The sequence below is a fragment of the Candoia aspera genome, chromosome 2, assembly GCF_035149785.1.
Source record: "Candoia aspera isolate rCanAsp1 chromosome 2, rCanAsp1.hap2, whole genome shotgun sequence".
In the NCBI taxonomy this organism is placed as follows: Eukaryota; Metazoa; Chordata; class Lepidosauria; order Squamata; family Boidae; genus Candoia; species Candoia aspera.
In genome coordinates, this window is record NC_086154.1 from 142,207,519 (window position 1) to 142,224,569 (window position 17,051).

The 17,051-nt window shown below is 41.2% G+C and overlaps 1 protein-coding gene across 3 annotated transcripts in view; it reads left to right on the forward strand.

Annotated features, from left to right (window-relative positions):
- Window positions 1-17,051, forward strand: part of STAT6 (signal transducer and activator of transcription 6) — a 79,909-nt gene that overhangs the window by 25,289 nt on the left and 37,569 nt on the right. For all 3 annotated transcript variants that reach the window (XM_063293941.1, XM_063293943.1, XM_063293942.1), the window contains exons 2-6: window positions 3,859-3,989; window positions 4,914-5,055; window positions 6,595-6,678; window positions 7,127-7,265; window positions 14,263-14,324. In XM_063293941.1, the coding sequence (XP_063150011.1) occupies window positions 3,859-3,989; window positions 4,914-5,055; window positions 6,595-6,678; window positions 7,127-7,265; window positions 14,263-14,324 (558 nt within the window). The remainder of the gene's footprint in view (window positions 1-3,858; window positions 3,990-4,913; window positions 5,056-6,594; window positions 6,679-7,126; window positions 7,266-14,262; window positions 14,325-17,051) is intronic.

Consider the following 17,051-nt stretch of genomic DNA (forward strand, 5'->3'; position numbering starts at 1 on the left):
GTCTAATTTGCTTGGAATTTATGTTGTTGAACCCAGCTGGCTGTGGTTTGAAACCTGGTAGTACAGTGCATAAAACCTAACAATATGTCTTCAAAATAAATAGATTTGATAAGAGATGTTGACTAACTCAATAATAAGACTCTGGGCCATGCGCAATAAGAGAAAAACAGATTTAAGCCCAATCTTATTAAAACCAAGTAACTCAGTAGCCCCAGTGACATCAGATGGTTGCCCACAATCACACTATGAGCCAAAGGTTTATTGAAGAAAAAATGATTTTCAGTGTCATTCAGAATACAAGGAGAGTTGAAGCTAAGGATACCTCTAGGGGCAGCGTGTGTGGGGACTACTACAAAGTAGTAGTACTACCCTAAGTTCTGGTCCAGACTCCTTTCACCTTATATGGGATGAAACTGTTAGCAGATCCTCTCTTGACGTTCAACTAGACTTTGGCAGAATCATGCTTGGCAAGGTTCTTTATAAGGTGTTTTTAATGCTAGGATTCAGGGCAGAATATAGAATCTTAGAAACTGAAAAAAAAAATCTTCCATCCCTCAGTATTATTCATAAGGCGGAATCTTGGAATCTTCTCAACCCATGTTAATCTCTTTTTCCCAGACTTTTTCCTGCTCTTACCTATGAGATAAGCTACTAACAAACCCTTCTCTTATCTCTTGCTGGTTTTTGTTAATCATTCCTCCTGTTATTTTTCTAGCCTTCTGCCAGTCCATCACACTTCCCTACAGTATAGGGAAGTCTGGAGGCAAGACAAAAGTTGTCAAGCACAGCTGGCTTGCGTGATGATTTTTTTTCAAGGAAAGGCTCACGGCCACCATCTTCAAAGCAGGTGGCAAGCAGGCAGGAGAGACTTGGCTCTAACACTCAGGGGGCAGAGCAAATCTTATAGGGAACCTTATCCATTTCTTGCGGGTTTTTCTGTTGTAAATTATGAACAATTTTGTTGACCCCAGACAGTTGTTATTTGGATTGCTGATGAATCTTATTGCTTGGTTTTTTAACTCTTGTGTGCTGCTTAGAGTCATTGTTATGAGGTAGGCAGCTATATAAATCATTTAAATAAATAAACTATCATGGCAGCTCCTTGGTATCATAGCTGCTGCCAGACCTGAAACTCAGGATGACAGGTACTGAGCAGACTACTTGCTAATCGCTGCCCAACTGGTTCTCGGTGTTATACAGCAGGTCTTTGGGTATTGTAGGTGCAGCGGCAAATTAACTACTCCATACATTGTGCTTTAAATACTAGATAGTCTTGGCTTTTAGTAGAAGCAACAGCAGTATAGTAACACAAAGTTGCAGGATGAAGGGAATGTAAGAGGAAAAGTGTTAAAAAGTGGAGGACCTACAATAATCTTTCCTTCCCCCAAAGAAAGAGAACCCTAAATGATATTGCTTTGTCTCTTACATGTGATTTTGAGGTTCGTTATTTTTCTTGATAAGAGGACATTGAGAACTTTTATAATAGAAGTAAAGATGTTGAACATAAAAGTTTGAAGAGCCAGTCTACCAAATAAAATTGTGGATCAGTTTAATCCAACGTTCTCCTTCCCGTTGTTGAGGGGGAAGGAGAGTAAGGCTTCTCTCTGCTATTCTACTTCAAGAGGACCTAATGTCCCAAGGAGCTAATGGCCTTTCATAACAGCTGGTTTTTGTAACCCTTTTCTAAAATGCACTTTTGGGGGCTTAGAGAAAGCTATGAATAAATAAACTCTAGGGTCTTGGCCTTGGCCAAAAATAAAAGAGAAGAAGAACCAAAAATGATAATGACAATTGTAAGCTTACTGATTGTAGTACATAGGAAAGTGTTAGTTCTTACATTCTAAACTAGAAAAGAGCTTCTTGAAGGAAAAAGACAGTCTACTCAAAAGGGATCCAGGCATTACAAACCAGGAAAGTGCCCTTAACCAGATAATTGCAAACTTTGGTGTGGAGTTTGGACTCAATATACCCTCCGTTAGAAAGACTTTGCTTAAGATGGATTTCTAAATTAGTATTTTTTTAAAGAAAAGTCAATACTTTTCCTTTGCCCATGGCGATTAGTTCATAATAAGTGAGATATATTTATATTTTGAAATATCAGTTTCTGAGGTGGGGTGTACTTCTACATATATATTCTATTTTCGCCTTTTTTCTTTATTTTGTTTTTCCTGTTGCATGTGTGTGTGAGAGAGAGAGAGAGAGAGAAAGGGAGAAACAGGAGGAGGAATTTGTGGTTGGGGAGAGAAATGTTGGCAAAGGGGCAGTTGGGATTTGTCAGATAAAAAATAAATGAAGAAAGGATGTGAGTTTGGGTTTATGGCAAAGAGATGACATCTCATATTTTGAAGGATTCTTTGCAAAGAAGAAGTTCATACCTGTTGGGGATGTGATAGGAGCCAGAATTTTCCAGGATAGAAATAATGAGAATGCACACTGAAAACTGCAATTTAGGACCGACTATGGGAAAGATAAACTGGGTTTTCAATTAAGCCATGGAAAATGTGGGAAGAAAAAGGCTCCAAATTAAACCCAAGAAGGTATAAAGTGGGACAGTAGTCTTAATTGTCAGAGGCAGTAATCTGTTATTTATTTATTTGTTAAATTTGTATGCTGCTTGGCTCTCAATGATTCTGGGCAGTACACAAGTTAAAACTGTTGGTATTTGTTTTTTCTGCTTTTGGCTGTAGTGAATTAAGGTTACTATGGTAACAAATTCTAGCAGAGTCAGAAGGTCAAACTTAGGTATCCTTAGTTTTGGGGGTGAAAAGCCATGACCATATAAGGTAAAAGCTCCTGATTTGCCTGGAGGGCAGCTTGCCTGGGTTTACTAGTTTCAGTTTCCTTTCTACCTGCCTCTCTTCCCAGTCCTCTCTGAGTGCTGTGAATGCACAGCTTGAAAATATGTTTTTGTGCTTTCTGTAAATACATTTATTTTTATAGAAATGCCTGGTGTGTGATTCTTCTGATCTCTTGGGCCAAATGCTTTCCAGCACACTCTGACAAAAACTTTTTTAAAAATAAGAAACAAAATTAAAAAATAAAAGATGGCAAAAATGGCATGAACCAGACAGGAGAAAGAGAGAGAGAGAGAGAGAGAGGACTCACACAATCCACGGGGGCCGTTATTCACCCTTGCCAAAGGGCTGAGAGAACAGCCAGGTCTTATATTGGGGATTCAATTCTGTTGTCATTGTAAATATTCATTCTGCTGCATTGCTTACTAGGAAGCTTCAGCCAAATTCTAGCCTACTGACAGCACCATACCTACCCCTGAGCTCACTTTCAAACTTAGCAAACATTCAAGCTAAGTTTGATAGTGATCTCAGGGTTAGGTATGGTGCTTTCAGAATTGAACACCTGGCTGTTTTCCTTCCCTGAAAACCTGAACAACAGAATTGAACACCTGGCTGTTTTCCTTCCCTCCTGTTAATCTTGGTTTAACCCTTAGGGTTCCTTGAAAGGTTTGAACACACGCCTTAAAACAAGATATATCCATGGTGAAATTAGAATTGGTATAAGCAGACTCTATGAGCTATGCCGGCAGGGGATTAAGTCATTGAATTCCAACACAATGGGATGGCACCAGATGGGGAGTTGATATGAACAATCATAGATAAACTTTTCTGAACCTGCTGCTCTGCTGATCCATAGACCGTGCTTTAAACGATAGGAATTATAGTCTAATGCATCTAAAGAGGCAGGAAAGGCTGTATTTGATTTTGCTTTGGGACTGGTTTTGGACTGGGATTAGTGAAAGAAGCCCCTCAAGCAGTAAATGAGATGTTAGTCAATACTGCATGCTATAACTTCTTCTGTGTGATGGATTCCAATGATGAACGTTGGCTTTTACCCCTTTAGATGACCAATACCAATATGTCCCTGTGGAGCTGTGTCTCCACCATGTCTCCAGAGCAGTTCAACGGCTTGTATGAAGGATTTCCTCATACTCTACGTTGCCTCCTAGGGGAGTGGCTGGAAAGTGAGCCATGGTAAGTCTGCAAAAAAAATGGTAATTATTGGTGGACCTAATCATCTCTGGTAATCCAGAGTCATTTGTGTGCTGAGCTATAGAACTTGGATTTTCAGATGGGGCTGGGCCTTGGGTTTGCAGGGGGTTGGAAGAATTGAGGTGTTGGCAAATACGTACTTTTTTCCTGGGCTGTTTCTTTACCCTTCAGCCTCCTTAGAGTATCTTTAGGGAATCCCCCAGTCTAGTTGCTGCCACTGCCCTGGACCTTATCTGCCAGTGGTTCAGTGTGGCATAATCAGTACTCTGAGCCCTTCCTGGTTACCAGTGCACTGGGCTCACCTCAGTGGGGTTTATTTGGCTCCTTCACAGCCTCCTTGTTGCTGCTGCCCTCTTCTGACTGCTGTTATCCAAGCTGGACTTGTGGCCGCCCTTTTCACTCGTTCCTCTAGTTCCTGGGCTGTTGCCCTGTCCACCTGTGCTCTCTCCTGTTGCTGATGCCTCCCTGCTCTCTACTGCTGCCTGCCACCGTCATTAGGTTTCTTCTCTTCTCTCTGCTGGCACTGCTCTGCCCATCACGTTCAGGACTTCAACTTTGATTTTCAGCTTCTTTTTTCCTTTCCTTTCCTTTCCTTTCCTTTCCTTTCCTTTCCTTGTTCCTTGTTCCTCCTTTCTTCCAGATCTCGTCTTACTCCCCTCCATTCTTTCAACAGCCCTCTTTTTAAAGGACCAGCTTCTCTGTTCTGACAGAGTGGGAGTCTTAAAAGATAAAGGTAGGAGGAAGAGCACAGGGTTTTATGCTGCTGTGCATCCATCCTTCCCCCATTTTGGAATTTTGAAGAGGTGGATGGATGGCTTGGGTGCAGGTCTAGTACCCTGGACCTCTATACTTCTTTATTTTTCTCTTTCTGTCCCATTTTCCTGCCTGCTCCAATGTTCTCCCCAGGGAATTCATCAACAGATCAGACTCTTTCTGCACTCTTCTGGCTGGAAAACTGCTGTCTGCCATGGTGGAGAAGATACAAGATCTTGCCAACAAGAACTGCAATTCTGCTGCTCAGATTCTTCAGTTTGTTGCTAACATTGAGGTATGGAGGGCTGTAATGTGAATGTGGTGTGTCACTGAAGGGATCATCTTCAGTCCTGCCACAACGTACAGATTTTTTTGTGTGTCATCCATTGTGATGCTGAGTCTTGTTGCATTAACTTCCACCCTCTTTGATAGACCACAGAAGAGACAGGGTCCCTTCTACTGTTGTCCCCTTGTTAAAATGGTAGGAAAGAGGCACTGGACTTTGGCTAAACTAAACTAAACTAAATTAAACTAAACTAAACTAAACTAAACTAAACTAAACTAAACTAACTAAACTAAACATTTCAGGCAGCACTTTCCCTAGATTAAGAAGAGGAGTGCCTTCTTGTCTGGGTAAGGCAAACGATTGCAAAGGCTGCTGATAGTGAGTGCTTTATTGTCTTGCAGCTGAGTCGAGTTATTTCATCATAGAAAAAAATCAGCGTTATGATGGTGTTCTGATTATTTAACTTAGCAGAAAAAGGTGGGAATGGGCATGTTTATTTCCTTGTAAAACTGCAGCTCTGGTAGAGAACCAACAGCCAAGCATACCACGCAGCTTACTGCTTGAGAAATGAACATCTGAGGTCTCAATCAACCAGTGCTCAGCTGTTGGCCTGTAACTGGGTGCATCAGACTGTGCCCTCAGTTTTTCATCAAAACACAAATCTCCTTCCCCCACAGCAAAAAAAAAAATCAGAAAAAAAAAGTAAACTGCAAGCTTCCTGTTGGTTTGCCATGAGGGCATATCTCAACTTGATGGTTCTGAATTAACACCTTTTTATGCAGCCATGCCAGTTGCCATGACTGCACTGAGTGCCCTGTGCAAGACTCTATTTTGATTCATTCCTGCTTCTGCAGTGGAACTTGCTTTTGCAGACAGAAGTTTCCTGTTTGTACAGAACCTTGAAACTGCACCAGAAGGAAGCCAGGACTACATGTTAAAATTACCCAACAATGTTGACTGATTGCTAGGGGGCTCAATGAACTTCAAGAGTGGGATCTAACCTGGTTCTGGTAACGTCCAATGACTACCTTGACCTGGTCTTCCTTCAGCAGTCTTAGGGAAGGGCATTTTAAGAAAGGGAAGCCCCCAGGTCCTAAGGCCCAGGTAAATTTCAGAACTGCCAGGCCTCCATTGAAGTTGCAATGCAAGAAACATGGGTGTGTAAACCTGGTATGCATATGTGGTAGAGTCCTGAAATGACAGAATGGATTGTACCAGAATGGCTGGAGGATTCCAGTTCTGAATGTTTTATAACAACTCAAAATACAGAACGTTACCTAGTAGTAATAATCCATGGTGCCTCTATCCTTTCTGTAAGCAAATCAGATCTGCTTCGGCATAAGGGTAGTCCTCTCTGCACAATTTGTCTGTGATCTAGACTCACTTGGGAGGTATAGGTAGGTGCTTTACTTTCCAGCATCTGAAAGGGATGTGTTAGCTTATATAGCAATTCTAGGGGATCTTGTTATGGAAAAAATAGTGGATTATCCCAGAAGTAGATAGATGGATGACCAGTATTAACAGTTGCCACCTTCCTAATAATTATAGAGCAGATATCGGAAAGATCCACTGCAACTGGCAAGCGTTATAAAAAGGATCTTAGAAGCAGAGCGAACAGCAGTTCAACAGCAGGTAAGAGATTTTCCACATCTGTTCTCTGAGACCTAAGCAATTGCCCCGACTCTTAAATCCCATCTGCTGGATAATGGCTAAAAATGGAAGTAGTGCAGCTGTTGTCTATGGCTAAGGAGCCCCCACAACTTCCAGTGATTGCAAGGCCCATTCCAGACCTTGACATCCCCAAGTTGCCCATGCTGTCCATGATATGACCTCCACCAAATACTACTTCTGTCTTTATCTTTGTTTGTAATATCAGTATGAGAGATAGAAGCTATACTAAAGATGTGCTGGCTGGGTTCTTCCCCTCCCTGCTGTCTTTTGACTGCTGACCTGGGACATTCCACTGTGTGTAGGATCTCTGGCCTGATGTCTTCCTCTGACCTTTATTACCAGAAATAAATTGTTCTGTACTAAATAGAACATAGCAGGGAGAATCATGTCTCATTTCTCTATCTTGCAGCATCAACGTGTTCCCCTTGTAATTGAACGTCAACGGGAAGAACTGATGTTTAGATTCAGCCTACAGAAGCTGCAATACAGACTTCAGGAGATTCAGACTCTCTGGGAGAGCTTACAGCAGATGAAGGGCAACACCAGAGGTGAGGACAAACAAAAAAAAATTTAAGAAATCTGGGCACTGAAAGCGTATTGAAAATACTGCACAAAATGAGACGTCCCTTCCAGTCATGCTTGCTTGGTGCACATACAACAAAGCAGTGTTTCTCAGCCTTAGCAACTTTAAGACGTCTGGACTGTTGGCAGATTGCTAGGAAAGCCTTTGGCCCAGGAGAGATCAGAAAAGTCACACACCAGGCATTTCTATAAAAATAATTTTATTTACAGAAAGCAAAACATATTTAAAAGCTTCTGCATCCTTACAGGCTCTCAGTGAGAGCTGCTTAACTCTCTACATGCCTATACAGAAGGGAAACAGAAACTAAAACAAGTCCAGGCAAGTTCTTCCCCCCAGGTGCAAAAATTAACATCTGAAAAGGGGACAATTAAATTCAACCTCTTCACCAGGCCAAAATGATTAGTTACCATAGTAACCTTAATCTGTGGTAGAAAACATTAACACTCCCCTTTTTATACTACAGAATAAGATGCAAACCAATTTTCTTTGACAACTCTGTCTTTCCATTCAGATTATTTTAACATTATCTCCCCTTTGGTTTAACAGAAAGCTACCATCCTTCTCCCTGTGTATTTCCAAACCTAGGTAATTAGTTACAATTCCAAGGCTTTTTAATATGAAATGGCTTTTCATGCAGGCTTCAAAATCAAGCCTTTGTTTTTCTGTTGATGTGAACAGCAGCAAATCATCAACATAAATGCACAGATACATACACCCTTGTTTGTCTTTCTTCATATATACACATGGATCTGCTTTTCCTTTTTCAAAACCAAAATTCTGCAGTTTTTCATCTAATTTTTGGTTCCAGGATCTAGCAGCTTGTTTTAAGCCATAGATTGACTTCTGCAGTTCACAGACTAGATTCTCCCCTTTTTCATAGCCAGGGGGTTGCTGCATGCATAATCTGTGGTCTAAATCACGATAGAGAAATGCAGTTTGTATGTCATAGTGGTGAACTGACATTCCTTTCAGTGCAGCAAATTTTAAACAGTAATTCACCTTTAGTAACTGGTGCAAAAGTCTTGTCAAAGTCTAAATCTTTCCTTTGAGTGAACCCTTTTGCGACTAACCTTGCTTTATATTTTTGGATTTTGCCATCAGCATCCCTTTTCAGTTTGAAAAACCCACCTGCAGCCTAGACAGCATTCATTGGGAGGTAGATTTACCAGTTTCCATGTTTTATTTTCTTTCAAGGATGCTAACTCCTGTTGCATGGCAGAATGCCAATTTTGTGCAATCTCAGGTGGTAAAGCATTCACTTGTTCTAAAGACTCAGGTTCTGTGAATATGTGAAAAGCCTTTACTGTTTCAGCCTGAAAACGTGATGGAGGAACGCCTTTATTACTCCTCTGAGATCTGCGAGGTAATACAGGGCTTAAATTTTGACTCCTATCACTTTCCTGAGAAGCATCTGTCTCATCAGACCAGTTTGCTTTTCTGGTTTAATGTCCTCATCAGGCAAAAGATCACCATCAGCAAGTCCTTGCTGTTCTCTTGTGGTGGTCAGATCAACTGGAGAGCTAGAGTTTAATCTCCCCCAGTTTTGTTCAGCAAAAGAAGCGCTTTTGCTAATTATCAATTTCTCTCCCATTATGAACCTGTAGCTCCTTTGGCTTTGTTCATAGCCAACAAAGATGGCTTTCTTTGTTGTGGGGCCTCCTTTCCTTCTCTGTTGTTTTGGAATATGAACCCAAGCAGTGCTACCAAACCCTCTAAGACGGTTTACCTTTGGTTTCACACCATAAAACAAATGGAATGGAGTGTCCTGAATCACAGAGTTATACAATCTGTTTTGTACATAACAAGCAGTCGATAAGGCCTCTCCCCAATACTTAAAAGATAAATGTGAATCTTTTAGCATGCATTCCATCGCATTTTGCAAGGTTCTGCCCTTTCTTTCAGCAACACCATTTTGCTGAGGGGTGTAAGGGTTAGAAAGAATTTGTTCTATCCCCTTTTCTACTAGGAACCTTTTGAATTTGTGAGAAAGGTACTCTCCTCCTCTATCACATTGGAGTGCAGATACAGGCCTAGGGAATTTTCTATTTGCCCATGTCACAAAACCTTTAAATTTCTCAAATGTCTCATCTTTATGTTTTAAGATGTAGATGAATGTGTATCTTGAGAAATCATCAATGATGGTCATTGCATACCTTGCTTGTCCAAAACTTGGAGCAAAAGGACCAATAATGTCAGAGTGTACAATTTCCAAAGGTCTAGTTGTAACTCTGTCACTGTGCTTACTCACAGGAGCTTTTAGTGTTTTGCATTCTTTGCAAACTACACAATCTAAGTATTTATCACAGGGTTTTATCTTTAGGTCAGCACACAGCTGTGGCATTTGTGCTATATACTTGAAACTAGCATGACCAAATCTCCTGTGCATCAGGTGTACACATTGGTCATGATATGGAGTGTTGCCAACTGCAGCCTTGCAGCTTGGCTTCCTTGCATTTTGCACAATGTACAAGGAGTCTTTTAATATACCAGTAGCACACAATTTTCCATTTTTACGTATCTCACAACCATTTTTCTTAAATGTTATGATATACCCTGTTGCAGCCAATTGTGCCACAGATAAAAGGTTTGATTGTAAATTTGGCACATACAACACACCTTTTACAGTTTCTCCCAAGCAGGATAAATACAAGTCACCTTGTCCCATAATTTTAGTCACAGACCCATCAGCCAAAGATACACTTTGTCTTTCAGTTTTAGACAGTGACACAAAAGAGCTTTTACAATTACATAAATGACAATTGGCCCCAGAATCTAACACCCATACATCAGAATTACCCTTCTCAGCAACCTGTGCAATTTGGGTTGTCTGAAGAGCCTTCTTCTGTGTTGCCCTTGTGTTCTTCTTCTCTGTCTTTCTACTCTTGGGTCTCATGGCACAGTCTCTTTGCAAATGTCCAGCTGAACCACAAGTGAAGCATCGCTGGCTGGCTAGCGCTGTGGCCTCAGGTTCCTTTCCCTTCTTTTCCCTTGTTTACTGGTACTGCAGCTTTCCAGAAGAGATGGGGGGGGATCTTTCCTCTCTCTTCTCCCATTCAGCGAGTAAGCACTGTGTAACATACATGGGGTGAGGTCTGCTTCAGGCATAGCCTCCAGGGTACAAATCAGCGTGTCCCACGTTTCATTCAGTGAGGACAGGAGGATATAGGATTTTGTGAGAGGTGTAAATTCCATTCCTCTCTCCTGCAACTCAACAAACAGCTGCTGAATATAATGCAGGTGCTCAGGAAGGCTATCTCCTTCTGCAAGGTAGGCTTTGTACAGCTTTTTTGTCAGGGTAACTTTACTCCCTGCTGTTGCCTTTACATATAAGTCTCTCAAAGCATCCCAAAGTTGCTTTGCAGACTGCATACCTCGCACGTGGACTAGCTGATTGTCCTCAACTCCCAGGATAATGGTGGCTCTAGCCCGCTCATCCTGTCTCAGCCATTCAGCACTGGGATTTGGGGGGGGAGTTGCTCACCAATTGGCAGCCAAAGATTCTCTCTGCAAAGATACATCTCCATCTTCAGGGCCCAATTCAAATAGTTGGTCTCTGATAGGCACTCCAGAGGCATCGCTGAGGGCTGGGCGGTAGCCATGGCTTCTTCCTTCTTTTGCAAGTCACCTCAGCTGGCTTCTTTGTCCTGTAGACTGGCAGTTGCTGGAAAATCTCCAGGTGGCTCCAAAGAAAATCTTCACAGGTCTTTGCTACCTGCCTTTAAATTGTGCATGAGGTGTGGAGCTGATCTCTCTATTCTCTCTGGGTTTTACTGGGCTTACTGGGCTGTTTACTGGGCCCATAACCTGTTGGCAGATTGCTAGGAAAGCTTTGGCCCAGGAGAGATCAGAAAAGTCACACACCAGGCATTTCTATAAAAATAATTTTATTTACAGAAAGCAAAACATATTTAAAAGCTTCTGCATCCTTACAGGCTCTCAGTGAGAGCTGCTTAACTCTCTACATGCCTACACAGAAGAGAAACAGAAACTAAAACAAGTCCAGGCAAGTTCTTCCCCCCAGGTGCAAAAATTAACATCCGAAAAGGGGACAATTAAATTCAACCTCTTCACCAGGCCAAAATGATTAGTTACCATAGTAACCTTATTCTGTAGTAGAAAACATTAACATGGACTTCAACTCCCAGAATTCCCCGGCCAGCATGGCTGGGGAATTCTGGGAGTTGAAGTCCACATGTCTTAAAGTTGCTACAGTTGAGAAACTCTAGAACAAAGAATCTTGGCAGCAGAACTGCCCAAGTTTGATCTAGCCAAATATGGACAGCCTAGATATGAACCACTTTAGTAGATCAAACTCCTGTCATATTTTATCGTGACCGGTACAACCACAGATATTAAAAAATGAGGCAGTCTTATAATTATTACATACGCAGATAGAACAGAGGGTAGAGTATCCTTCTTATTAATAAGCAATTTGAGTTTTCAGAATCGATCTAGTAAAGAAAACATCAGTATAAGCTGCATAAATTCCCCCTTAAAAGAAAGGCATTCTTTCTCTCACACGCAAGTATGCACATACACTTTTTTTTGTTCATAGCAGAGCATTGGTTGGCTCTGTCCAAATGACGTTTTAGAAGCAAAGACTGCTGAGCAAATCAACAAGGGAGAGATGTGCTTCTGCAGAATTTGCCATATCCTCTACCTCTTCAATCCACGAGTGGAGGAAAACATACAACTGAGAAAATTCAGAAGTGGCAGATACATGTCCTGTGTTCAAAGCGACACTACAGATAATCCACTGAGTGGTGACTGGTGGTGGTGACATCCCTCAGACACAGGGGGACCAAGTTGATGGGAACATGCTTTTAGGATAACTCCCTGCACCATCACCTGTATGCTGACATTACAACATCTGTTGAATTGGTGTGCCTGAGGTTGGGATTTTAAGTCCACTAGTTCCTGTTTGCCGGGACTGTTCCAGAACACTGCAGCACAATGAGAAGGGAAGAGGCATCACCTATAACATGGTAGCCCTCACATAGCTGCTAGGTGTCTAATCTTCTGGGACAACAGTCAAAGACTTAGTGGACGAGGAAAAGACTTTGGCAAGCAGGAAAAAAAGTCAGGAGAGACAACAAGGGATGCTTCAACCACACCAATATGGTCACTTTGCTTACTGCATAGGACCTAGAATTAGGAATGGGGGATGTGCCCTTGAGCCCTATCTCTATTCCCTGACCATAGTCCAGACAGTGACATTTAAGCTGCTCTGGACCTTCCATGTGACTCCCATGTCTCAGAATAGCACAGGGCTCTTCACTAACTCCCTATTTGAGCCAGAGCTCAGTTTAAAATCCTGGTGCTTTCCAGGATCTGATTCCTCTTATCTCTTCTCATAATCCTGTTTCTTTTTTATGCTCCTCTAAACAGGGCCTTTTTTTCAATTTCTTCTTCCAAGGTTGCTGTTTCCAAGTTCTCAGCCTTTAGCGGTCTAGACTTGTGACCCTGAAATCAGCTCCCTTCCTCTCTGTAGAAATGTTATGGCTTTTAAAAAGGGATTTAAAGACCTTTTTATTTGATTAATGGGTCAGTGTATGGTCTGGTTATTCCACCCTGCTCTTATTTAGCTGTCGGTTTTATGTTAACATCTGCTTCAAATTATGAATGTAAATGCACTTGGTCCTAAGCCAGCTAATGTTGATTTGTAATTATTGTGGGGGTTTTTTCATTTTTTGGTTTCTTACCATGCCTTGGGAAAGGCATGTCATAAATAATGGTAAACTGTTATTACTATTAAGCAAACAGAAGGGGGAGGTGTCCTCCCATTTTCTCCAGGCTTGTCCAGGGACAAATAAATGAAGCACAGTACCCATTCAACAACAGACAGAAGATAATAAGCATCAGTATATTAGTACAGATCTGATCCTTTTATTGTCAGCATTTGCAAGGCAATCAACTAATGCAGAGATCTGGATGTGAAGGGCCAAATGTGAGTTGGAATGTGCCCAGGCACATGCATAGCATCTGTCAGGAACACATTATGCCAAGAGAGCCGTTTCCCAGGATTGTGCATCAGCTCCAGGCAACAGCCATGCAAGTCCAGGAAAAGATGCAGCTATTTTACAGGGTTCTGGCCTGTGCATGCTCTGAATTGCATTTTGTCATTTGACCTAGATCACACAATATTCAAATAAATCTTATTTTTAATTAATTATTTTAAAACATCCATTGGGATAAAAATGTGTATAGCTGGTCCTCGTTTAGCAACCACAGCTGGGACCGGCAACTCAGTCATTAAGTGATTGCTAAGTGAAGCTGCAACCGTGCTTAAGATCTTACTTCAGCTTTCCTTTGCTTAACAGACCTGTGAAGGTCGTAAATGCGAGGATTAGTCACAAAGTTACTTTTTCATCACCTTTGTAACAGAACAGTCACTAAATGCAGCAGATACAGGACTACCTGTATCTCTTTGTCATTTGCTGTTTTTATAATGCATGCTCAAACTTCCCTAAAATATATGGATTTTTTTAGCACAAATTTTTGTCATTGTCCTTCTTTTTAGTGTAAATGTCACTGATGCAAAATGGTTTTCCCTGAAATAAACTTTTGTTTTTAACATAACCACTTCTAAAATATAAAGTTTAAAATAAACCCATTCAAAAATATACTTTGGGAGGATATACAATTTTCAAGGGTTATTATATATATGATGATTTTTGTCTTGAAAAATATGGGTGCTAGTCAATTCCATTTAATCAGATCATACCTGCTTCCCACTCCTGCTAGCAAAATAGTGAGATAGTCTATATACAGGTTTATCAGTGGAGACTGATCACAGAGGAGACGTACTGTGTATTGTTTTTCTACTTACTCAGTTCTATAAATGGGGAATTTTGTGACCAACTCTCAATAAACGAGAGAGAAAACGATGACCTAAAATGTGTGCAGTAACTAGCTTGTACAGAAAGACCTTCTGTTGTTAACCTTGCATTTGTGATCCTCAGCTCCTCAGCAGCAAAACTCACTGGACTGTCAATTTCCAGCACAAGAGAACCTGCAAGCAAGTGTAAGTCACCAACATTACAAAGGGTTAATTTCTTCTGGAGCTTGCGTTTACTTGCTATCTTCATTTTTTTAATTATTTTTCCTGTCCTCTTTTTCCATCATCTTAAGTTCTGAGTCCTCAAGGTAGCTTCCATATCTAATTCTAAACAGTCCAACAGAACAATTAAACCACTTAAGTGAGCATTCTAGTAAAAGTGACAAAAAATAGAAGCTGCCTAATAAGATAACAAATACGAATAGTAACTGTCATTAAAAACTCAAGCAAAGTGGGTAAACCTTCAGCCTAGGCACAGTCTTGGATTATCAGAGCACTAAGCTAGTATGATTCAAAAGGGTATTCCAGTATGGGGACCTATCCTGCAGAAGGCCCTCAGTGAGGTTGGCATTAATTTTTGTGGGGTTCTACAATAAAAAAATTCTTAGAAGCTGTTCACATACCAATAGGGGAAGAGAGTTCTGAGAAAGCTATATTTCTGCAGACATTTTCCGGAATGGAGGGTTGTCTGCTGTTCCTCTTTTGGAAGAAGGCATCTATAACCTCTTAGGTTAGGGTAAACAGAGAAAATGAAGAGGGTGTCCTCATGTTCTGTTTTATTTCTCCTTTGATGGGCTAGGAAGGAATTGAGAGTCTGTATGTATGCAATTCCCTACCTTCCTTGGTAACAATAACTGGTCCAATACGTTCCAAGTTCCATATTTAGAAAAGGGTACTAACTGTGCAATAAATTACTTCCTTTGCAGGGTTGGTTTGTTTGGTGCAGAAACATTTTCTTTCTGTAGCTTCCTTAAACTCCAAATTTTTTAAGGGGCACTGAGGTCACACTTCTCCTCATTTTAGGACAAATTCCACTCCATTTCTGAGAGCCACGTAATTTCTCCAATTTGAATAAGGATTCAAAAAACTGATGGACATCCTGATTATCAGTCCATTTTTAAATGCCAACAGAGGTTGTCAGAACTGGGCCATATAATGCTCGAGACAGGGAACACATACCTTTAAAGAAAAAGGAAGTACAGCTTTGCTCTGTCAAGTTTAAAATGCTTTTAAAGGATTCAGGTACTCCTGTGGATTAGAACAGAAGCACTCCCACCAAAAATGAATCAAACAAGTTGATGGGTATGAACATTTGTATCATAAAAAGTAATACCAAAATTGTATTGGCATTGCAACCGGTCATAAACACCGTCCAGTGATTACCCTAAGAGACAGCTTTATACATGGACTCCACCAGATGGACAACACCAAAATCAGATTGACTACATCCTTTGCAGCCAAAGGTGGCGGACATCTATACAGTCGGTAAAAACAAGACCTGGAGCTGACTGTAGTTCCGATCACGAACTTCTTCTTGCACAATTTAGGATCAGACTAAAGAGATTAGGGAAGACCCACAGATCAGCTAGATATGAGCTCACTAATATTCCTAAGGAATATGCAGTGGAGGTGAAGAACAGATTTAAGGGACTGGACTTAGTAGATAGGGTTCCAGAAGAACTATGGACAAAAGTCCTCAACATTGTTCAAGAGGCAGCAACAAAATACATCCCAAAGAAAGAGAAAACCAAGAAGGCAAAATGGCTGTCTGCTGAGACACTAGAAGTAGCCCAAGAAAGAAGGAAAACAAAAGGCAACAGTGATAGGGGGAGATATGCCCAATTAAATGCAAAATTCCAGAGGTTAGCCAGAAGAGATAAGGAATTATTTTTAAACAAGCAACGCGTGGAAGTGGAAGAAGACAATAGAATAGGAAGGACAAGAGACCTCTTCCAGAAAATTGGTATGCATACCAAAATGGGTATGATCAAAAACAAAGATGGCAAGGACCTAACAGAAGAAGAAGAGATCAAGAAAAGGTGGCAAGAATATATGGAAGACCTGTATAGGAAGGATAACAATATCGGGGATAGCTTTGACGGTGTGGTCAGTGAGCTAGAGCCAGACATCCTGAAGAGTGAGGTTGAATGGGCCTTAAGAAGCATTGCTAATAACAAGGCAGCAGGAGACGATGGCATCCCAGCTGAACTGTTCAAAATCTTGCAAGATGATGCTGTCAAGGTGATGCATGCCATATGCCAGCAAATTTGGAAAACACAAGAATGGCCATCAGATTGGAAAAAATCAACTTATATCCCCATACCAAAAAAGGGAAACACTAAAGAATGTTCAAACTATCAAACAGTGGCACTCATTTCACATGCCAGTAAGGTAATGCTCAAGATCCTGCAAGGTAGACTTCAGCAATTCATGGAGCGAGAATTGCCAGATGTACAAGCTGGGTTTAGAAAAGGCAGAGGAACTAGGGACCAAATTGCCAATATCCGCTGGATCATGGAAAAAGCCAGGGAGTTTCAGAAAAACATCTATTTCTGTTTTATTGACTATTCTAAAGCCTTTGACTCTGTGGACCATAACAAATTGTGGCAAGTTCTTAGCGGTATGGGGATACCAAGTCATCTTGTCTGCCTCCTGAAGAATCTGTATAACGACCAAGTAGCAACAGTAAGAACAGACCACGGAACAACAGACTGGTTTAAGATTGGGAAAGGAGTACGGCAGGGCTGTATACTCTCACCCTACCTATTCAACTTGTATGCAGAACACATCATGCGACATGCTGGGCTTGAGGAATCCAAGGCTGGAGTTAAAATCGCTGGAAGAAACATTAACCATCTCAGATATGCAGATGATACCACATTGATGGCTGAAGCGAAGAGCAACTGAGGAGCC